This window comes from Cryptomeria japonica, chromosome 1 (genome assembly GCF_030272615.1).
Source record: "Cryptomeria japonica chromosome 1, Sugi_1.0, whole genome shotgun sequence".
In the NCBI taxonomy this organism is placed as follows: domain Eukaryota; kingdom Viridiplantae; phylum Streptophyta; class Pinopsida; order Cupressales; family Cupressaceae; genus Cryptomeria; species Cryptomeria japonica.
The window spans coordinates 52,502,820-52,528,510 of record NC_081405.1 but is presented as its reverse complement, the minus strand read 5'-3'; the positions used below and the strand labels follow the sequence as shown (position 1 = coordinate 52,528,510).

Sequence of the window (25,691 nt, the reverse complement as noted above, 5' to 3'; positions counted from 1 at the left end):
CATCCAAATAAAATTTGTAATTATGGGCAGAACTGGGTGGCTGTTATATGCCAACCAATGTTTGCAAAAGCGTGTAAAACAGTAAAACCATACATAGATGCACATCTATTAGTGGGAACCAATTGAGAGGTAAATTGCATGTTGATTTACATGTATAGGAATGCCAATAATAAGACTGTCAGGTTTTGGTATTGAAAAACCTGTATATGTATGCTTAAGTACATGCCATGAGAACAAATGGTTTAGTTGGGCCAAATAGTGTTGATTTGATTTGTGTGAATGCCGTATATAGGCATCTATATGTCTGTTGAAAGGGAAGAATCAAAGTTTATAAATAGTAGCCAAAAAGCAGATTTATAATGACAAAACAAGTGCAGAAACAGTAAGGATTTATGTCTAAATACCCTCATTGTTCATCCTTCCATCTACATCAAATTTCATTATTTTGGTCACACACAACAGCAGTCCTTTCATTATTCGATGTGATTTTGTGATCAATTTTGATGATTTTTAATTATCATTCCAGCATTGGCATTCATTATTTAAGCAGGCTTAATGAACTTTTCCCTGGTTTCAAATGAATTTCAGCAAATTCCAGATATATGACAGCAGTGGTGATCATTCTTCAGTCATAGCAGCAGGGGCTTGACAGCCAATCCATAGTATTACGGAGCATAACAGGTCATTCCTCATGCTTTATCAGTAATTCTTATCAATCTTGGTCCAAGTGTGAAAGGATTGTTATCAAGTCATCTACAAGTTACAATCAGAGATTCAGAAAGTTCTCATTGGTCTTTGGCTGAGTAATTACGTTTCAAGCAGAATTCTTATTATCAAACATTCATAATCACATGAAGTTCAGAAAGTTCTCTAATTGTGTGTTATTGTGTTTCAAAGGTTTCTTTTCTATTAAAGGGAGCCTGCTCTTAATTTTTCTCATTACGGGTTTTTCTCTTTTACTAAAAAGACTAAGAGTTTTAATCCGAAACTCAAGGTTTTGAAAAAGGAACAGTGACTAGGGTTTTATCTTCAAACCCTAGTTGCTCTTCTTCAAAATGGAATTAGTTTTTTCATCCTTTCAAGTGAGGTCTTTGAGCATAAATCAGCAGTGTAAAAGAAGTTTGAAGTGGTATTTCCTCACATGTTTCAGGGTTGATATTTTGATTTTCATAAAAGGAAAATGTTGCAATGTTTTGTATGTCATCAAGTTTATTACAGAGAATATCCAAGGTTGAGATGCTAGTGGTCGATGCAGAATCAACAAAACAAAAGATTCTGTTTTTATACATTCAAAGCATCGAGCTTGACTTGTCAAGAATATTACAGTTTCAGACATTTTTAGAGGATTGACTATACAGAGTGGATGAACTTTGTTAGAATCACCTGAAGAACTGCCAGTGCAGATTCACTATTTTTAGCTCACACTATTTTAATCTTTCACCATTTTGAAGGAAACAAGCATATTCTGAGAATTTAGACAACCTTCTCAAAGGTCTATACTTAGTTTGTAGTTATGAATCCTTACCAAGAGTGTACCTTAAGTTTAGCCATGTTCAGTTTTAGTATTACGGGGCAGAATTTTGTATTAAAATTTGCATTGCAAGAGGCCTATTATTAGAGCAGAAGTTGTCGGTAGCCTTTCTATTATTTTTTTATGAAATAATTTTGCCAACATCATAAATAAGTCTTCTTAGCACTTGGTTTAAGGGCTTCAAGATTACTACTCAAATGAATTTGATTATGCCTATTTTTCTGCACAAAGTGTTGTTGACATATTTTGTGCTTTAATCAGTTGAATATCACATAATATTTCTGAGCAATTTACTGAAATCTTTGTATTGCAATAGGGGTTCATCATTGTCGCTTTGCAGGCAACTACTTGCTTAACTTATTAGGTTTACTCAAAGGTTAAGATTCATGGGTGGTTTTACTGTGTCTAGTTGGAGATCTCCCTTTTTAGCACTCTATTCCTCAAAGGATATTTCTTCTTTAGGTCCACTTGGACCTCGATTTGTTGGCTCTCTAAGGTTGATCTGCTCTTCCAGTCTACAGGCGTGTCTTTTGAGCAACCACCCATAAAATACTCCGTATGAGCCCTTTGTCACCTTCTTCCAGGGAAACAGATTCTCAATAAATCCATTAGAGAGGGCATTTACTGTATGCCTCCTTTCCTCTCTTCCTGAGGTGGAGTTTGAGAAGCATTTTATTTTCTTGTGTCCAATCTACTCTGAAATCTATCTGACATATTGTATATAACCAGTGTTCCACGAGGACGCATCCCTGAAAATGTAGGCGTTTCCAAGACCAGGATGTCCCCGAGATGCGGGGACTCCTAGAGAACATCCCTCCGCCGTCCCTCCACCACCACCAAGTTTCCTTCGCTGTCTCCGAGATGTTTCCCAGAAGTTTCTTGTGTTAGAAACGCCAAAGGGGACTCCCAGACGTCCCCGAGACTCACAGATGTCCCTCAACCTTGGAGGGGACTTGCAAACTGACTTGCAATTTTTTAATACTGCTTGGTATGGTTTGAGTCTATCTCAGGCTGTTTGGCATTGATTGGGAGCGAACATGGTTGCATAGAGTGAGTTTTAGGAGGCTTTAAGGGGTTGTTTGGACATACAATGGTCATGTTTCAGACCTGCAACATATTTTCCAGTTGTATCAGACCTGCATTGTTGTATATAGTAATTGAAACCAAAATGTGTGTTTCGGACCTATAGTGATCATTTCAGCTGCCTTTTCAAGGTATTTTCATTTATTGTTTTCTATTGGATGCTAGTTTCATGCAATTTGGGCAATCTAGAAAGTGTCTTTTCAATGTGCTGCCTTGTACCAACATTTGTATCAGCTTGTAATCATTATCGATACTTAATAGCAGAGATAAGCATTGTTTTAGTTTGCATGGTTCTTATGCTTTTTATAAAATAAATGATCGTCTAGAATGGTCATTACACATATAAAGATAATTTTCATGACGACAAAATTGAAATAGATTTATGCTATTATTTCTATACCTTGAGCTGAAATCATAGGGGTAAGTTAATTAGTGCTTTTACTATCTTTAGGGTTAGATGTAATGTCCCCTAGTTATACACTGTCAATTATCAAAAGCAACGTCTATGTTACTGCCTTCCATTATTAATTAAGTATAACTAACTCATGCCCTGTAACATAACTTCTTAAAACTAGGCCTAAACTTAAACCAATCTGATCCTTTTCTCAGAAGAGGGCTTGGCTGCCTAGGGCGCTTGACACCACCTCTTTAATGTAGCCCAGATTACTAGACTCAATCCATTCACCCTTGCGGCCTGTAGCCCATATTTCAGGAGGAGTCTTTCACCCTTGGGGCTTTCTATTGGATGGTTTTACTCTGCCCTTCCCCAGCAGCACCCATCCCCCTTGGGGAATAGGAAAATACGGAATTGATTATAGCTTAGGACAGTTCTATGCCATTCTGTTACAGGAATTATTGATTGTTATTTCACTCTTGTTATCTTGGATTCTTATAATTAATTAATTGTAGTCATGTTCTTGATTCCTTACTTTATTTATGTTTGATGAATTTTTGTTATTGTGAGTCTAGTTAATACTATCTACATGTTCTTCAGAATGGATTACTGATTTAATCTTGTATGTATATTTATACAGATTACAATTATTCTTTCTTTCTCTCTCTCTATATATTTATTATTATTATTATTATTATTATTAAGTCTTCATATATTGAATTGTATTGAATAACAAATATACAAATAACTTGCTGTTAAATGCACAGTCAGCAGTGAGGGGGATTGAATTTACCAGAAAAACCAACCAGGTTGTCACTATACACGTGACCTGTCCTGCAATCTCCTTAATTCTTTCCTTCCTCTAAAATAATTCCCGATGCCTGTGGTAGAGGCTTGCCCCGTCCTAAATACCTTCGGTATTGGCCAATGTCTTTTCAGAAGGACACATCTACTTGGCCAAGGGACATCTCTGTCCTTGTTGACCAGTAGAAGGAACCTATGGCTTAAGAGCCGATTCCCATTCTTGTTTCCTTTAATGCGTAATGCTTGTATAAAGTAGTAGTATTAAATGATAAATGTCTTAATATCATTTCAGAATACATTGTTATTTAAACTTTTATATATGTTAAATGGTAAATATTTTTAATATCATTTCATATTACAATATATACATATTTTTAATATTAATAATTTATCTACAAAGTACTGTTTCATCATTAATACATATGTTAAGTGCAAGGAAAAGAATGGTAATAATGATATTTATGAAAACATTAATGTAGGGATATTACATTAGATCCTTTTAAGATACTCCAACACAATCTTTCTAGTTTCTACTTATAACTTATCGTTCAAAGTTCATTGCAATCATTGCAATGTGTTAACTTATTCCTTATACAGTTATACATATACATATTTTTAAAACTAATTTTTCAAGTACTAAATGTATTATGTCAGCACCGCTCCCCCGCCGGCCCCCCACCGCCGTCCCCCCGGTGTTTCCAAACTTAGGCCCCAAGTACCCCCGTCCCCGAAACACATTTCCCCGTCCCCCCAAGGAAACATCCCCAAACCCCATGGAACTATGTTTATAACAAGCTTCTGATGATTCTCTACTTGCCTTCTTCTATTACCCAAGTCAAAGGTGCTTGGCCCTTTTTGTCCATGAGGTCACCATGTTTAGGTTCAGATTTCTTTGTGGTCATACCAGATCTATCAAATCAATTACTTGCTCCCTTCAGCCCACTACTGTTGTTGGAGGTGTTAGGAACCCTTTGAATACTATGAATTAGCATATGGATGGGAGCCGATTGGTGAGGCATTGCTTACCCTTGCAATCTACTACAGCTTCAGCTCCTCAGCACCCTAGCTCTCATTCTAATGGTCATGGTTCGATCTCTTATTAGTGTCAGGGATCCTCTCAAAGGCATAGATCTCGAGGGTAAGCTCAATTCACAAATTTTTTCCTTCTACAAGTAGTTCATCAACCTTGAGTTTTTTAGGGGAGTTAATTTGTGGAATTGGTTGCCTACACAGGTTGTCCAACCTGGCCACCTTAGGCCACAACAAGCTTTCTCAGACTCTACATCGGTACCCTTATAATGAAAGGTGAAAGCATCTTTGGCTCTTCCACTGTGTTACTGAGCATTAACACTCGAGGTTTTTTGTTCCCAAATTCAGTGTTCTTTTTTAGTTCTACTACTTTGCAGGGTTCTCCCCCCTCTTTTCGCCCAAGTCTTTTGCTACTGTACCTGATGTACATTGCAATCCCCTTCATCAATTTTTGGTCATTCATGGACATCACTATATCTTCTTTCTTTCTTTCATTGTTTCTTTCTTTAATATGTCATTGTGAGTTCTAATATACAAGAGATCAATAATTAGTAAACCAGCCTAGAATTCATTTTTGAAAACCACAAATAACTGCTTTACTATAGATAAAATTTAACCTCAATAAAGCACATGTCACAGAAATAAATGAGCCAAAGCTAACAAGAAAACACAGACCCTGTCTAATTGACAAGATAACACAGACCTTAAACTTTTTACTAGGCTTTGCAACTTCAAACTCTGACATATGCTGAACAGGGCATAGAGCTTTTAAACCATTTGAGAGTTGTACGATTGCACCAAAGTCCTCCATTTTAACAATCTTGGCTTTCACCACCAAACCTGGCTTTACATCTGAATGATTAAAAACTCCCTGCTCCAGAACTGATGCCTGAGTAACAACCAATATAAAAGAAAACTTAACTACATATCTTGAAATGTCAATAAATTAAAAACTGATGGAATGCAAAGAGAGTTATGAATACATTCATCAGAAAGACATGTAAAAAATTAACATTTAACAAAATATTAGATAAACTTTATGCTAATTTTCAGTCAAATGGGAAACATAACCATCCAATGAAAACAATAGAATGATTAGCCCGTTCAAATTGAAATGCCTAAAATATATGACTTATTTTGATTTCCAGATATTATCACACACCATAAATTTCCAGATAAACATCAAGCTTACAGAAGGAAATATTAGAAATAGAGTGCATCATATGCCGACAACTCGGGTTTAGCAATCTATGAATTGGATGTTACAAGAGGAAAAAAACTCAAATAGAAAAGAAAAAAAAATATTGATGACTAATATTTGATATAATTTTAGAGTAAGCTGCTGTGGGCAAATAAAAGCAAATATAAAGACTTCTATATCCTAGATAAAAATAACTGTACAATGTACTAATAGGCATGAACTAATATATGTGTAGTATATTCATCAATTAATGATGCGATTTACTTGGCATAAGACTATTAGTTGTTCTTATTGATATACCCTATTACCATTTATATCATGTTTATTAATTTAACGTTAATAACAGAAGAGAATGAAATTGTTTAGTTTGTACACAGCTTAATTCATAATTACAAGGAAATGTCAATTAAACCCACAAAGATTTTCTACCAAAGGGACAAGTTGTGGACTAAATGGTGATTTCTTCATGATAACATGATTAAATTACATGGTAAGGAGAACCACTTAGTATATAAGCACCTCTAAGCATTTGTTAGTAGGCAAGAGGAATGGTGTATTTTAATTTGTTTCTTTGGGCTTTTCAGCCACCAACTCTATGTTCGTTTCTTAGTGAGCTATCTATGCTATGACTGGGTTTCAAACTTTCAACTTTGAGCTCAACAAAGGGATCTATGGCTTCAAGTCACTCACTAGATCTTCAAGACAGAGAAACTAATTAGAATGTGTTCAAGTGCATATCCTCTGAGAATGGAAAAGAAATTCATAGAATTCAAGGTAATGGAATAAGTCCCTGGAAGTTTGGCAGTCAATGATGTCTGCCACTTTGCTGAAGTCAGTAGTTGACCAAGGCCCAACATCAGCAGGTTCAACCCAAAACAAGGGTCTATATGGAAAAAATTTCAGCATAGAGGGGGCAATCAAACAAATGATATTCAGATATTCACATAAGCCAAATTTGGCAGATGAGGTTTCAGAATCCAAGTCAACAAATCACTTATCAGAATCATCACACAATTTCATCTAAATAAAACACCTTAAATGTTAATCCTGATTAGAACCCCAATAATCTATACCTTATAGATGTACCTACAGTAGATTTCATTGAAAATGAAACAAAAGATAAGTATAATTTTTTTAATCATGAAAAGGGTTGAATCATTATGTATTAGCTAGGTACCTAATTTTCCATACTTTCACCCATCCCAATCCTATTGTTGCTCTCCATCAAGAGACAACTCCACTACCTTATCATGGCCCAAGAGCAATCTATCCAAAAGCAGGTCAACAACCAAATTTTGTGGGTGCAAGTGGTTAAAGGAAAGAAGGCACCTCTCGTTGTTGAGATGGCTGTCCAAGAAAAGTTTGAAGAAAGGGCACAAAAACCAAGGCACTCAGCTTCACATTTGAAGCATCCCTAAGCTAGCTCATGCATTATAGGCAGGTTGTGCATTGTAGCATGAATCCTCCCTTGGACTTAAGGGCATCTGCACTAACAAGGCTTGGGCATCATCTAACAACAACCTTGCCATCCAATTCCGATCTGCTAAAGAACATTTGCAAGCTCTCAAGAAGAAAAAAAAAAGCCCTTCTCCCTCCAACAAGTTTATCTAGATATGGATCTTACAAGGCTCCAAGTAGAGAAGCTTCCACAAGCCCATACTCATGTTGTAGATACCAAGAAGATCATGGGCTGTTATCTCAGATTGTAAGGCCCTCATTTGTGAATGCCCCTCTCCAAGGTGGTCACACTCGAGACCAAAGAAGCAGCAGTCGCCAAAAAAACGCGACTATACCCGATTAATCGGGGATTGGCAAAACTGGCGATCAATTCCCGAAAATCGCGGGTATTAATCGTTGACTATTTTCAATGATTTTCAACGATTTTTATCCGATCAAATCGTGGAATAATCGTGCGATTAATCGGCCTAAAATCATTTGCTCGCCAAAAAACCCTAATGTCGCCAAAAGGGGCGCGAAAAGATAGAAAAATTTAATTTATATCTGTGCGACGTGGTAGGGTTTGCATATCGCACAAGCTTTCCCGATAATTTCACGACAGTGGGAGATTAGAGCGACTGCAAGATTAGAGCGACTGCGAGCAGAGATTAGGGCAACTACGAAGAGATTCAAATTTCACGACAGTTGTGCGACTGCGAGCTGATTCGCATTCTTTCCTTCTCGTCTTTCTCGGAGCGAGCTGCTGCAATTCCAGGTATTTGCGGCTACTCCGTTTCTTTGCAAGTTTTAATATCATTTTTTTCATCGAATCAGAAAAAAATTGTCTCATGTTTGCGAATTTCATGTTAATACAAACCTCGTATTACTGTGAATTTTTTGTTTGTGAATTTCATATTTATATTAACACTAATTTACTGTATTACTGTTAATACTTACTGTATCTGTGAAAATTACTGAAAAAAATATTAACAGTAATACAGTAATATTAAATATTAACAGTATATTAACAGTAATTTATGCAGCAAATAGATAAATCAAAGATATACTGAACCTTTAGAGTGGCTGCAGCTATCCCTTCTGTAAATCTGAATCCCATTACCCGTGTCCGAACCTTCACACCCTCTTTAAATTTCTTGTCCAATTTTTGAATGTTATCATCAGACACTTCATATATCTATTGAAAGAACAACCTTTAGTTTGATTCTGTGAAAAATAAGACAATATAACACACTGCAAGAAACAAATCTCTAAATAAAATTAAACATATCACTAATTCTCACAAAGAATTGTACATCTTACTTTTACATAAGCAGGTGTTGCAGCTGGTTTGGAGGGAAGTTCCAATAAAAGACCAATACCACGATCAACTCTGACCACACGTGCATCCTCAAAAATCTCTCCAACTTTGACCCCCTTTCATAATCGACACCAGAAATCCATAGTGTAAAAAAATGTTAGCTAAGTCCTAAGAAAAATAATGCTTATTAAGTGTTGTGAAAGCACTAGAAAAACAGAGAAAGAATATGAAAATTCACCTAAAACCCAAAAGAACTAAATGACTCAGTTCTTCATGAATACCAGGACCTTTGAACTGTGTATTGATAAACGGACATAAAATGTGTATTGAAGACCTCAAAAAACCAACAAACTTAAGTTCTAACTATTAAAAAAACCATGAAGTGGCATGCCAGACACATTTTAGTTCTACAATTAAGATGCAATAACAGGTAGCAAAATTATATAATATGGAGTTCTATATAAAAGGAGAAAATATTGCACCAACATTTATAAAGGTTGGAAATCTCAAAAAAGGAGCGTTTCCAGAATTCAAACAATTTACACAAAAACATTTTTAAATGATCTTTATAAATGAAATAGCATAAAGAACAAAAGGGATCAAGCCAACAGAAGGACTTGCAGTTTATGAACAAAAGATGTGTATCAGTAATCACATGTGATCGTTTATTGCACAAGTTCAGTATCATTATTAATTTATTGATATTCCATGCTAGCTGTTGAGACATGGACCAGCTAGGACTTGAACCTAGGACCTTCCATACGCTGCTGGAGTGCTCTACCACTGAGCTTCTGGCCCCTCTTGGACCAGTCCATCGTTGGTCCAGGTGTGGCTTATTTCCAACACCAACACCCCCCCTTAAGCCACACCTCTCGTGTGCTTGGGGCTCCTAGCCTGGACCTGGCTCTGATACCATGTTGAGACATGGACCAGCTAGGACTTGAACCTAGGACCTTCCATACGCTGCTGGAGTGCTCTACCACTGAGCTACTGGCCCCTCTTGGACCAGTCCATCATCGGTCCGGGTGTGGCTTATTTCCAACACCAACACTAGCATATATTATTCAAATGAGAGTTTACAACCACACTATATAACATTCATTAAGCCAACACCACAAAAACTTTCAAGCAGGACTAAATATGGGATGTCTGAACTATAGAAACAAAACTTTTTCAAAAAGGCTCTCCGCGCACCATTGCACAAGTGCCAAAAACCTACAACAAAATCCAAAAGCAGCTGCATATGTGGTTTCTTGCATGAAAAGGCATTGACTGTATTTTACATCTAAATTCATTGGCTAACACAAACCAATATACCATTTTGAGCATGATTTAATATGCATTTGGTCCAGAGATTGCGATTGTTAGTTGCCTACAATAAACTTCCTTTATAAATCTCATTATTTATGTATTTCTATATCCTCTAAATTACCCACCTATCTCAAAATAACTGCAATATGATTTTTCGTAAAAATACTCGTTGCATATCTTGTTTGCATACAACTTGGAGCTTAGAGTGATCATGGCAGTTTAAAGAAATAGGTATGATTTCTATGGATCCATTCTTCGATCCCAGTGTTCTTTTTCCTTATTGATAGGTGGCCAGAGGAGGAAGGGGACTATCGATATCCATTTTTTAACAGCAAAATATTTCTGTTAACCAAAATAATTATAAAGTTACAAAATATGCAGAACTAGTATGGAATATCTGCTGTACTAGGAAACCCAAGGCTTAGTTGCGAGAAATGAAACAGAGCATGGCCTTGACCACTTTTAGGCCTGCAACCCATTTCCAACGGAAAAGATGCTGCCCCATTTCCTATTTTTAATTATCTTTTTTTATGTACTGTCTATAAATTCTTCTTTTCAATTATTATACATTTTTTAGAGGATCTATTAATTTCTTTGTTTTTTGGGGTAAAAAGAGAAAATTATATTGAAAGAAACACATCACAAATTACAATACAAAGATTTTCAAATTGCCAGAGCCATAACTAAAGGAAAAGAAAAAAAACCTAGATGGGTCTGTCAGAAGCCCATCTCCAAGAACACCCTTGAGAGCCCATCGAAGGGGCATGAATTTTGAGCAATGGAGTCCCAGATGGGCAAAGCTGGCACAAACAGGGTATCAAGAATGACAAATAAGCCAGAAAAGCCATTGAAACCAGCAGAAATGCTTTGTAGAGAAGCTCCAAGGAGAGTAGCAATCATTAAACTAGAGCCACCACATAGGAGAGAGGGGAACATTGATCATTTTGAACATGATGGGCAAGCTGCTAAGCTTTTTTGGGAGGTAGCGACCCCACTCAGAGACAATGGCAATTTTCCTCAGTATCCCACTTGGGAAGACAATCAGTAATCGAGTTCCACTCTGTGGAGACATTAAGAAAAGATATAGCTTCAAACTGAGGAGTGCGACAAAGAAACTGCTCAGCAAAATCCACTAGCTGCCAAGAGAACTCTTAAGTCCTTTCTCTATTCAAGAAATAAACCATGATTAAAGAGTCTGTTTCATTGATAACCTTTTTCCAACATAAGTCACAAGCTTTTTGTAAAGCCAAAGCAATATTGTAGCCTTCCACATGATTATTAGTATTGATCCCCATAGCAATAGAGAAGAAAAACCACCTAGACCAAACCTCAACACAATTGACCCCTCCAATCTCAGCAGCACCCAAGTTGCCACATCAAGAGCCACTGAAGGGGGGAAACCATTTGCCAAATCTGTTAACCTTTCTCTGAGGAAGGACAAGGGCATCAATAGGAAACATCACCAGACTGATGCTCAAGGCTTTTTGAAATTCAAAGATCAAAGGAAGATAGGTCTTCATCCATAGAACACTCAGCAATGATGATCTTTTTGCAGAATATATAGCCTTGTGCCAGATTTGAGAGACTAGACTCTAGTGACACTTGAAAATCTGACAATTCCATTCCAACCATACCTGCAAAGGATGAAGATAGGACCAAGCTCCCTAGCAACATTGAGAAACCCAACCAGAGAAGGTGATCAACACATGTTTGCCTAAAACTGTAATAAGGAGGCAATGTAAATGACAGGCTGATTCCATTGTCGCCACCATTGTCCCAAACACCTAAAGCAAAAGGAAATTGGAGAAAAAGGTGAGCAACAAATTCTTCCTCAATACCCCACAAAATGAAATTTGAGGGGCCCTGGAATCATCTCTTTTTAATATTGTCCCATATGAGACGTGTTTCGCAGAGAAAACAGATGAAGAAGCTATACTTAAGTCAACTAATTTATTCCAAATTTTGTCCCACCAAAGGAAATTTTGTACTCACTATTTTTCTGATAAGGGACTTGTAACCAAGGTCCACAATGTAACTTTGGAATCATGGCCCCATGCAAGATCATCAACATCCTCCAGAGAGCAACACGGTCAAACTGCAAAAATAGAGGATAGGGTGACTTATGCTACAAGAGTACCAACTTCAGGCCATCTACTAGAATCCTTCCAATGATAGATCACAAATGTCCCCACCTCAAGAGTGCTCTCTAAGGCAATTGTGGACCATCCTGCTGCTATAAAAGCTTGACTTAAAATATGGAGTCAAGGAAAAGAGTAAAGGATCTAAGGGTGAAGATCCCAAACATCATTCCATAAAGGGAGCTCTAACCATTTTAACAATTCAAAAAAGACTATCTTTGACAAGCAAATCCCCATCCTTAATTGTATATAATATTCCTTCATTAATGTTTAATTAAATAACAATGTTTTCATAATATTAATATTATCATTCTTTTATTTTCCTTACATTTGATATACATATTAATAATAAATTGCATTATTTACGGAGATTCATTATTATTATTATGATATGAAGTAGTCACAGCATTTGTGTATGTCAATAAAGATATGTTAAGGGGATGTCATTAAACAGCAAATACGTTAGACAGCAGTTCGTGAGAAACATGTTAATGTGATGTCATTAGACAGCAAATACAATTCTTAACAAACTACGTATGAAGGAAATGAAATGGTAAAAGATATGGGCCCCACTCCAAAGAAAAATATGCCAGCAAGGAAAGACATGACTTTCTAACATGAAGTGACACGTCTCAAAGGGATATGCCTCCTAGACACATCGGATCACTTGGGGAGGCATATAAGAAGGTGATCCATATTGTTCCAGCAGGAAGAAAAAGGTTAGTAAGGAATATTGGATGGAAATTATCCACTGCTAAGGAAGCGCTGATAATTACAGCCTGGTACGCTGAACTACCCCTAAATATTTACAATATTAAAAAACGTCTTTTGTCTTCCTTCATCTGTATTCCTTCATCCGTGAAACTCTCTTGCCTCTGTGCCTTGCCTCAACCTACAATGGTAGAGAAAGCTTCAGCTTTCCAAAGTTTTGTTTTAATTTATATTTTTCCTTTTTCAATAAACTTTATTTAATTTGTACTTTATGTTTGATATTTACTTTTGTTATTTATTCAATATGTCAAATTTTAATATTTTTAAATTTTTAAAATAAACTTATATTATAATATATTTATTATTTAAATCATTATTTAATTTTAAACATTTTATTATTTATTTTGATCTATGTTTGACTTTTTTAAATATTCAAACATATTAGTATATTAATATTAATTTACTCATTTTAAAATTAATCACTTATAATTTAAAAGATATATATATATATATATATATTAATAATAATATTAATATTAATAAATATAATATATAAATATAAATATAAATAAATCAATCAATATATAATCATACCAATACCCATATCTAGGGGAAAAAATTTGTCGTACTGTCATACCTGAACTTGTATAGTGTACCAGCACCCATACCCAAATCGGCAACTTAGAGTAAAAGTTGATTTATTATTACCCTTCTATTGGTCAACTCTCTATTCTAGGGCCCACCTTATCCTTGGATCTCATACCTCTTCACAAACCCACCTTACTTGGGAGAAACAAGGGAAATCATAACTTGCTTCAGGCAGTTTGGAATGCATTTGGCGATGATTTTATAGATGACATTGCAAAGAGCAATATAGTGGAATATCAACAGATCAAAAGAATTAGCACCTGTAATATCCCTTGCCCAAACTGACTGATTTTGGCTCAAGGAATATTGTCAAACACTTTGTATGCTGTCTTTCTCTATTTTGAATTTTGTATTTCAGATTGTTTGATACACTTTGAAAGTTGCCAAGAAATTTAGGAAGTTCACCAATGATGTTGACAATACCTCTTACAATGAACTAGTATGAGAGTGCAGTTCTTTTTGGTATTTTCAATGCATATACATGAAAACTAGATATGGAATGCATACCTACAGCCAACTGACATTTCGACAAACAACTGGCATGCAACCATTATGCTGATCATATATGCTATTAAAAGGACATTTCGTCAAACAAATGGTATGCAACATATATCTTCTTTATTGAATTCATTCCTAAGTACAATGCTGCTATGGATTTGCCAAGACTAATTGGCTTACAAAAAGACTACAGCAATGCCAAAACTGATTCAAAGTTATCACTTACAACAGCAAAATTATATGCCTACGATTTCAATACTAGCTACTAATAGTTGCAAGAGGAACCTGATAATAGTGATGCTCGATGATGGAGATGAAAGTTGCAATCGGAATCAAGCACAAATACTGTAGCGCGGCATTATTCATGCGCACTGTTCACGGGTACTGTTCACGCGCACTGTTCACAGGTATTGTTCACGCGCACTGTTCACAGGTATTGTTCACGCGCACTGTTCATGTGCACTATTCACGGGTACTGTTCATGCGCACTGTAGCAGCAAGAACAAATTTTAAAAAGAACGATTACTAACGGCTGCCAATGAATCTTCAGGTCTGCACTCGATAGTCCTCAATATTCTTCAAACCCTTGTAGAAAACTTCACCAATTTGCACAAAGGAAAAAACTGAAGTATTCTTTCCCACAACTGCAATAATTCAGGTGTTATTTCACACCTTCAAAATTACTATCAATAGGAAGTTTTCGTTTCCTATGATCAAAGAAGAAAATTGCGAAAGCCCTAGGCTCCACAATAAAAATCAATCAAAATACTATTCATCAACTGGATGCCGAGAATGAACTCCTGCCTTTCCTTTTATTCTTTCCTTAAGAGAGCTCAAACACCTTCCTGGCCAATGTGGGATAAAAGATTTATTCCCACATTAAATTATTCACTTAACGCACTTTATTATATTAAAGTGACTTTATTATTATAAAGTTACTTTAGAACTTTATAATAATATTAAAATATTAAATAAATCACTTAAGTCACTTAAACTTTAATATCTCTTGATGTACTTGTCTGATTGCTAAGCCGTCTGAGCCAGGAGTCGACTCTCCCCGTTCTCCATGTGATTGGATGCCTGCCTAAAAATAGAAACCCTGAATAGTGACTTACTATAAATAGTAAGTATGTGGAACTGAGTCAAAAAACCTGTGCAAAGGCCAAAACCTGAATCCAACTGAAGAGTAATGTCTCTAATCACCAAGTAACTGCCACACGAGGCCCTCTATCAATAATTATTAGCCTACGAGGGTCAAATGATAGGCTAATTCTTACAAACTCTGATGCTCGCAAAATGGGGACATTACAGCACCCTCCTTTTTAGGAATCAAAACCAAAAAGGTGGTAATGTGTGCCTTAAGCATACTCCTATTAGCAATTTAGCATGAGATTCCCAAACCACCTATTTAATCTGATATATCCCGAAATTCTTGAAAGAACTCAAAGGAAAACGATGTGGGCCAAGAGCCTTCCCTTCTTTCTTCATCTGAAAAACCACATGTTCAATCTCCTCAAGAGTAATGGGACTTATAAGCATGTTTTTCATATCAGCAGGGATAAGGAGAGGAATGCAATCTAGAATGACATGTTCTTCCTCCATGGCTAGAGGGTCACTTTTATCATGGAATGAGGATATAAGGTTTCCTTGAGCGGAGATAGGATTAGAAAATGAAAAGCACATAGAAAATACTTAGAGGGGGGGGGGGGCAGTCGTGAACTAGTATTTTAAAAACTTCTAAAAACATGAAACTTCATAAAACATAGAGCGAGCAGACATCAAGACACAAACACCAATTTTCTCATGAAAAACCCTTTCGAGTAAAAAACCACGGCACACAAACCTTTCATTAACAAATGGGCACGAACCCAAATTACAAAAGTGAACACCAACTCTCCTTGAAGCATCAACTTCAATCCGCTGAAGCACCTACTCCAATCCTTTTATACTCAGAAATTGCTGAAATTTTTAGAAAGATCTTCACATTTTACATTCAAAAATCCTCATAATTTTCACCACTTCACACAATGTATGTATATCAAGTTTCAAAAAGAATCATAACTCCTTTATGAAACACAATTCTTAACCGCATAGCATATCCGATTCAGATTCACAACGTACACATGGATTCAAGCTGTAGAAAAGATGTACCATCAGTATCTGTATGCCAGCATTAAAAAAAACCAATATTATGTTTCCACTCGAGAGAATTAGTATCTTCTTGCTACGGACCATGAAAAATTGTGATGAAACATCTAATTGAAACTTTTTAATTTTTGATCTGACATCTGTTAGATATCATGAACAGAGCCATTAAAACACTAAACTTATCCACCGCTTCCACTTACTTTCCACCCACAATCCACTAAACACGCACCACCTTATATCAGTACTAGTTCTTACATTACCCACAGTTCATTTATTCTGTTTACCTTTTTAGATCTTACAACCAAAATAAATTTAGTATCTAATTAATAAAGACCATAAACCTTTGATAACATCCGTTTACATGCTACGCACACACATATTTAGAATATAACAGGTGCATAATAAAAGCCATGACTCCATCACCACTTTATGAACTGTCTACACTCCTGAAACTGTGAAAAGAATATTAAAATCGAACCACTGAATTATTGAATATTCAACTAGTGATGTGTCAAACTGAATTGGAAAAAAGAATGGACAAGTAAGCCGCTGACTTTGACAAGCAACCAGCTCAAACTAACAACCAAGTAGTTGAAACACACAACCAGGTAGCTTAACCAAACAACCAAGTAGCTCAACCAAGCAAACAAGAAGCTCAACCAAGCATGCAAGTAGCTCAAGCAACCAACCAAATAGCTCAACCTAGCAACCAAGTAGCTCAACCAAATGATTGCTAGACAGCCTTGAACATCATCCTTTGACATCAATGACAAAATATCCAACAATCTCCCTCTTTGTCATTGATTGCAACCCAACCTGACACCAAAACAGCTCTAAAACAATGTTGCTCCGGTTGACTTACTACTCCCCCTTTGACATCAATGACTAAAACCAACCTGCAAGACTGAAATTTTGGGGCTAATAGAATGTAACAATGAAAAATGCCCGAGTTTAATCAGCAAATCAATGATGGAGTGGAATCACTCCCAACTTCTCCCTTTTGATATCATCAAGGATGTATAGATTGTTAGCAGCCCTGCTTGCACCAGCAATATGATTACCATATTTACTAATTTCACAACAATCTGAATTGAAAACCAAACTATATCCTTGATCACATAATTGACTCACACTCAATAAGTTGTCTTTTAGACCTTGAACGTATAAAACATTCACAACTCACCATCATTCAAAACAAGTGTGCCTTTACCTACCACTTTGGCTGATGAGTTACCACCAAATCTCACCTTGCCTTCATTTCTCTTCTTGAGAGTCAGAAACATACTTTTATCACCAGTCATATGCTTGGAACAGCCACTGACAACATACCATATGTCCTTTTCATTTTATGCAAGAAAGGTTGTTTGCACAATCAAGGATTCTATTGGGAATTGTTTCTCCTTCCTCCAAATTTTGGTACCCTCCTTTGCTTTGTCCTCTCTATCAACCTTTTTAGAGAAATTTGCCATGCCACTTTTGTAGTGTGACCAAAGTTATTACATTTATAACATATAGCATTGTAATTCCTTGGAAGAGCAAAAGAATTCCTATTCAAGAATCTGAAATCATTTCTTGCAAACATTTTACGATTGATTGCTTTGTGCCGAAAATAATTGCGAGAGAAAGAATAACATAAAAGAAAGAATTCTTAAACCTGGTCATATGTGCTTGCTTCGAGATAAGAGGCCTCTTCGAAGCATTCTTTCTAATTTTTTACAGTGAATTCTTTGTGCTGTCCATATTGATCTTCTGTTGTTTTTCTTTTGTAGATTTAAAACTTTGACCTTCTTCAAGACCAACTCCACCTTTATCGGCAGACGATTTTTGTGAGCCAATAAATTCATCCAAAGACATGGAACTTTTCTGATTTATCTTCTCATGATTCAAACGTGTCAAAGATTATCTAATTTTCTAAGAGAAACTTAGAAAATTTTCTTCCTTGAGCTTAAGCTGATTTCTAATTTCTTCTTCTATTTTCTTAGCTTCTTCAACCTGAACCTTTAAATCAACTATCATTTTTCTGCTTCTTAACAGCTTGAGATATCTTGGTCTTCGTCTCATTCTCTTCTTGTAAAAGCAGCTTCAAGTTCTGATTTTTCTTTCTAAGTCTCTTGATTTCTCTAAGAGCACTTATTAGCTCTTCTTCAAAACCCACTTCTCCTTCTTCATCAAAATAATCTTCATCTTCTTGAATTTCAGCATGTACTTCTTCTATGGCCATGAGCAATATTTCTTCATTTGAAGACTCTTCATCACTAACATCGGAAGTACAACTTTCTTCTTTTGAATAGAGACTCTTTTTGTATTTCTAAATCTTCATCTCTTTTCCCTTATACTTCTTGTTAAACTTAGGCTTCTTTTCACAATTGTTGTCCACGCTTTTTACATATGGACATTTAGCTGCAAAATGTCCTACCTTACCACAATTAAAGCATTTGATAGGCAACTTGCCTTTATATTTACCTGAAACTTTCTTCAACTTGCTCATAAAATGTGCTTCATCAGAATCAGATTGTTCATCAGAACTTCCACTAAATACACATTCCTTATCTTTACTTTTCTTTGAGGCTTTAAAGGTTGTCTCCCTTTTGGATGAAGAATCAGAATTTGTCCTCATCTCATAGGTTGTTAATGAAGATCTTCACATTTTATATCCAAAAATCCTCATTATTTTCACTTCACACGATGTATGTATATCAAGTTTCAAAAAGAATCATAACTCCTTTATGAAACACAACTCTTAACCACACAGCATATCCAATTCAGATTCACAACGTATACATGGATTCAAGTTGTAGAAAAGATGTACCATTAATATCTGTATTGCAGCATAGAAAAAATCCCAAAAATATGTTTCCACTTGAGAGTATTAGTATCTTCTTGCTGCGGGCCTTGAAAAGTTGTGATGGAACATTTGAATGAAAACTTTTTAATTTCTGATTTAACATCCATCAAATATCATGAACAAAGCCGTTAAAAACACTTAACTTAGCCACCACCTCCACTCACTTTCCACCCACGACCTACTACACACACACCACCTTATATTAGCACTTGTTCTTACGTTACCCATGGTTCATTTATTGTGTTTACTTTTTTTAGATCCTGCGAACAGAATAAATTTAGTATCTAATTAATCCAAACCATAAACCTTTGATAACATCCGTTTACATGCTACACACACACATATTTAGAATATAACTGGTGCATAATAAAAGCCACAACTCCTTCCACACATGTAACAATCACCACTTTAAGAACTGTCTATACTCATCTGAAACTGTGAAAGGAATATTAAGATCAGACCAAATATTCAACTAGTGATGTATCAAACTGACTTGGCACAAAGAATGGACAAGTAAGTCGCTGACTTTGACAAGCAACCAGCTCAAACTGACAACCAAGTAGCTCAAACACACAGCCAGGTAGCTCAACCAGACAACCAAGTAACTCAACCAAGCAGCCAAGTAGCTCAACCAAATAATCCCTAGACAACCTTGATCATCGTCCTTTGATCATCAATGAAAAAATATCCAACAGAAAGAACATTCCAGATTTGCTTGTCTTTGACTGAGTAATGCAAAAAGAAAGTAATCCTATTTTGCTCATGCAACCAATCAATTCTCAATTTCTATTCCAAAAGATCTCCACTCATAAGAACTCTTAATTCACCTCCTTAGGGAGGGAGGATCCCCTATTAAGGTGTTCTATGGTCATACCCTCCATAATATGAAAAATGATGCTGTCCAAGTCCCCTTCCACATACTTCTATTTTACAAAAAATTTATCGAAATGTGGTCTATTCCATTGCAGGTGATGTTGAGCTTGAACTTCACAAATCGAAGCCATCTGGAAAAAAGAATGCATAGTAATACCAAAAGAAGGTTTCTCTTCCAACCACCAAGTGAAAATGCATTCATGAATCATGCATAATTTGAGTCACATTAGTTGAAACTTAAAGGGTTGATTTTTCGGTTGGTAAAAGAGGGAGGAAGAAAACATATTAAGGCAGTCATATGAGCCTTTCCAATTCAGAATATCAGTAGATGAAACCAAAAAATCACAACACTTACATTAAAAAAACAACATATTGTCAAGATGCTCCGATATAAACTCCTTCCAACATCTACTATTATTCCTTGTAAAAAGACCAGATCTGAGTTTAAAATCGATAAGATGAAGGAATAATAAATTCTCTTAACAAAGAGAAAGAAGGCTCTACTTCTAACCAAACAGAGCCTCTTTATTTTTCATCCAGGTTAAGAAAGGCACTGAAGTCTCTAACACTAGCCAAGGAGAAGAAGAAAATAAAGAAGATTCTTACCTTGAAAATCTGTAGGCATATAGATATTGGTTATGAATTTAGATTTGTTAAATTCCAAACAAGAATCGAACAAGAAAATGGCATGGATCCTATAAACAAGCCAGATTGTTTGAGGATTCCTAGGCAAGAATATATTGGCACTAGCTACTTTTTCATATTTTAGAGCATATGGAAGCCATTTCCTCTACAAAGAAAAATGATGTAAAGCTTATTCTCACAAATCTAGTCCTAGACAACTTTTGATGAGGGGAGCTACAGAAACCCCTAATATTCCATGAAATACCAATCCCTTAAACTGAGTGGATTAGTGAGCATCAAGTGTACAAATGACACCAAATTCCACTGCTGATTCCCCAATCATCTTCACCTTTTCCTAGACTCTCTTATTCCCAACCTTGGAATTTTTATCTATTGTACTCTTTTGAAATCTTTTTGTTGGAAGCTTAAAGGAAGAGGAGCAATCATCTTTTGAGCCATAGACCACAAATCCCTCTAGCGGAGCAAAATAAGAGGTGCCTTCAAGATCAGTTGTGGTTTAAAAGGATGCAACAATCATGAGTATCCATTTTCTTAGCTTCACTGAGCAAGGCACATTTCTCAAAGTGGTTGGGAGAAGTAAGAATACTTCTATTTAGGTCCTTGTGTAAAGACCCCTTGTCTTCTATACCAGTTCTCTATTGTTTTGTTTGTGATTAAAGGTTTGTTTTGGTTTTGAATTTTCTGATTTCTATTTGCTTTTCGGGAATTTTCAGATATATTGGATACAGGAGATAGACAAATGATCAAGTACATAGAATCTTAACAAGATGCATACATAAATACATGAATTTCATAGATATAACACAGAACCAATTGTTTTGAACCCTTATGAATTGACTAAAATCAAAAAGCAACTACAATGGAATAATAGGAACCTGAGTTACTGATTCATTCTGCTACATAAGCTTTCGTTTACACCTCCAAAGGCTGCGTTTTGAACTCCTATAGTATGCCGCTGCCTCCTAAATTATTTCAGAATTTTTTTGTGCCTTCAAAACAATAAATCGCCCCTCAACAGATAGTGCCCTTATTGCTGACTGCGGCTGTCAAAAAGCAGGTCGTAGCTGAGTGTAGATGGCTCCAAAGCACTCCTAAATATCAACATATGATTGCCTGCAATCTGGTTCTTCAAATCTGATTAAAAACACACTGACTTCTCATTCCAATTCACTCAATATTGACCTCTGTTTGAAGCCAATCAATTTAGCAATCTTCAGAATTTATTTCACAACCTCAGATAGCTGCTGCAGAGAAGATGCTGCGCTCTCCAATGCCAAAAAGCACAAGTAATTGCAGAAACCCTCGTCTCCATTTTTCCCAAGGCTCGGAGAATAAATGAAGTTAACAAATGTTCAAGAATGAATGAAGTTCAATTCATTTGCACATATATATTCTTCTCAAAAGTTCGACCCCCTCCAAAAAGCATTTAAATCATTAAAATGAAATAATATTTCATTAAGTTCATAACTTAATAATCACCTTGGGTTAGACGCCAATTAATTAATTGAATATTTGGCCCCTCTTTAATGATGACATGACCCTCAATATTAAGTTATAACTTCATATTATATCCTTTTTGATTAATTTATATCTATTTGAGCCAAATAAACATTAATAACTCCATAAATACTCAATATCTCTAAATGACGTCAAAACTCGGTGCTGAGCTAAAGTATCTGCATATGACCACACGCCTTACTAACAATAGTAAGGGTCCCCCTCTATGTAACTCTGACTTTTTATAAATAGTAAGTAATGCATACGGAGTCCTGGAGACCTCAAACGAAAGCCAAAACTGCTAATCACTGAACACTAGAGATGATACAAGCCTCAGAAGACCCTCTAACCATCCTCATTAGCCTACGAGAGCCAATAATAGGCTAATCCAATCATTAACCATATCATCCAAAAAAGGGGACATTACACCTTGTAAATCTGAAATATCATGATTTTTTTCTAGTGAGAAGAAATGGAAGGATCACCCAAATTCACTTTTTAAACCCCAATTGATACCTCAACCATGAAAGGTTCTTGTTCTTCAAATCTATTATTGAACCTTCTTCTTGATACAAATCCTTTTGGATAAATTGGAAGCCTTCCTCTATTGTAGGTATTTACAAGCAGGAAACCATTCAAATCCAATCCCTCTACATGAGCCAAGCTTTTCCTTTTGTTGAATTTTTTAGAGGTAGTTGAGGTAGAATTATAAACCTTTGCGGTCACAAACTCGACAACGAAAGGGACGAGCTTCATAATCCATTTGCTAGTCCATTGCATGTTTCACACACAAATACAAGTGTAAGTAGTCAATTGCAAAATGTCTAATCTCCATAACTCCACGGGCAATTAAAAAAGACAAATCTAGACAAGAATTGAATAGATGGCTTTTCCACGAAATCAAACTCACATGCCAAGGTTTTGTAAATAAACCTATTTGATTCTAATAACATGGAATTCCTTCAAAGGCCATGTTACCATCCACCATTGTAGAGAAACCACCAAAAAATCCATTCACAACCAAAATAACCTCAATCTCCCCCTCTACTTGCCAAGTTTGACAAGATCAATTCTTAAAGCAGCGCAATAAGACTAATTCCCCTAAATTTGTGAATTAAAGTGTGCTTAGATAAATAGAGCATGTCATCTACAATTAAATCTAGATTCATATCCAATATAGACCAATCTCGACTATTTAACAAACAACCATCAAATTGAGTGTAATGTCCCCTTTTAGGATTTGCCGTAATTTAGTCCTGAGACAATAATTCCAACTTAATATGAGAATTGTAATATAAAATTTATCTAAACTGATGACATTTAATTATGATATGTAACTTAATAATTTGAATAGTTCAAGGATAGGACTTATCTTGTGCAAAGGTTCTCCCTTTCAACTTGCTATCATTTGACCATAAATCATCTTCATTTGTTTATTCTATCCTTGTTAAGATTATAAATCTGCTATTTGGTCTTCTCCAAGTCTTTTTCCATATATCTGCTAATTGATCCTTAATTCTATTCTTAATGTCACCACAAAAACTATTCTTTTATATGATATCATATCGAGGAATATCCATTCTCCTTGCTGAGGCTTAATTGAGCTATTATTCTTTTTCTGATTGAATCCCTTGGACCCATCTATGATCTTATTATGAATGTGATCTTAACTTTCACAGTATGTATATGTTGACTGTGTTCCTGATATTACTTCACGTATGTACACATGATATTTGCTACTAACTGAGACTATGTAATATTCCTGATATATTGTTTTAGAGTATATGAAAGCTTCACTGTTTTTGATCGACCCGACCTGATCCCCTTATTTGATACGAGGCTCGTAATGGCGGTGATCTAATGATTGCTATAATAGGCTAATGCCGTTTCAGATTTTACTTGGTTGGTTCTTGTAATTAGTGTGGATATCGTGTCTGTCTATTTTTCTTTCTTAACATGCACGGAGGATCTTATGGATGGGTGGAATCACCCACTTTGCCTGCCTGAGCACTTTATTAGAAATAAATAAACGGTAATTCCCAAAATCCATTATATTTCTTATGGGAATCATATTGGCTGAGTCCCCCCTTGCTCAATATTGGACAAACGATACTCCAAGTATTTCACTTGTAATGTGCCTTCGTCTATGCTTATCGCAACTTCACTACGAATAGTGGGCGCTGGAAAATGTCTGGCTTGTATATAAGATAATTTGTAGTTTTCTAGTATATTGAAGTGCGCCAATCCCTGGGTTACATTCTGCGGTTCCTTTGATTATTGGGGTGAGGATTTGTATTGAGGGGAACTTCTAATTCCTTATCGCCAAGTATATTGATTATTATGTACGGTGTCTTCTTCCTCGTAAAGATCACTGCCTATTCCCCGTCTATCCCCCCTACTTCAGTGCCGCAAATGAACTCCCCTTTTTATATATCCCGTGGAGGGGAAAGGTTGCATCCCTCCACGGGTCCCTTTCCACGCGAAGGGATGCAAGGATAGTCTTTAGCATCACTTCGTGCGGGGTAGGGGGGGTAGTCTTTAGTATTAAATATATTTCTTTGTTTTTTTATAATCTTTATGGTATTTTAATCGTTTACTTTATAATACCATTCACTTATAATATCATTTACTTTATTAGACCCATTAACATTTTAACCATTTACTTTATAATACTTTCCATTATTATTTAATATATCAAATGTATTACCAATTTAATCATTTGTTTGATAATACTTTTTCCTTTATTATTTTATATGTATTAAATCTATTAATATTTTAATTATTTATTAATGTTAACCTTATTTAATTAATCCATATTTAATGATTTATTTCCTCTTAGTATATTATTATTTAATAAATTTACATTGGTGATACTGTTAACTCCTTCCTTATGATAATCGATATTATTCCTTAATCGCTAGTAACCATAACTAATGACTATTATCAAACTACCCATCATCTCCACTCAAACCGATATTGCGTAAGTCCCTACTCGTCGTCTTTCAGCCTTAGAGGAAAATCGTGAAGTCTCATAAATGAGACGATTTTCTAATATTATTAGATGTTATTTAATAAATGTTTTAATTATCGTATTTATTTAATCATAATAATCCAATGTCTAAAGAGGGGTTATGACATTGAGGACATTTATCACTCCTTTGGTACAATTTAAAATCATTTATGGCCTTCAACAAAAAACAGACGACATTTGCATGCTTAGACGATGTGGACTCAAAAGCCAAAACAACATCCTTGAAAGAGAAGGTAGTTGAACACAATGTTGTCATCCATGTCAAAGGAGTTCAATTGGTGTCAAAGGAGCTCATTGTGTATTCGAATTAACATGTAATTGTATAGCCACAACTATCCCAATTACTTCAATCATGTCATTCTGGAAGGACAGTAGCAAGCTATGAGGGTAACTCATCTGAATAATGTTAACAATATCAGCATATGTACTGTCCCCTACTATGTTTAGACCCTATTCAACCATAGTTAATCTATTTTTATATATTTATGACTTAAACTAGGTCGATTAGGGAACAATCCATCTTGACATGAACCAAATCAGGGTCATTCC

General features: G+C 35.6%; 1 protein-coding gene across 1 annotated transcript in view; it reads right to left on the bottom strand.

Annotated features, from left to right (window-relative positions):
- Window positions 1-25,691, bottom strand: part of LOC131060261 (rRNA biogenesis protein RRP5) — a 229,852-nt gene that overhangs the window by 96,128 nt on the left and 108,033 nt on the right. The window contains exons 10-12 of the mRNA XM_057993438.2: window positions 8,800-8,913; window positions 8,552-8,674; window positions 5,545-5,730 (exon numbers count right to left, since the gene is read on the bottom strand). Coding sequence (XP_057849421.2) covers window positions 5,545-5,730; window positions 8,552-8,674; window positions 8,800-8,913 — 423 coding nt within the window. The remainder of the gene's footprint in view (window positions 1-5,544; window positions 5,731-8,551; window positions 8,675-8,799; window positions 8,914-25,691) is intronic.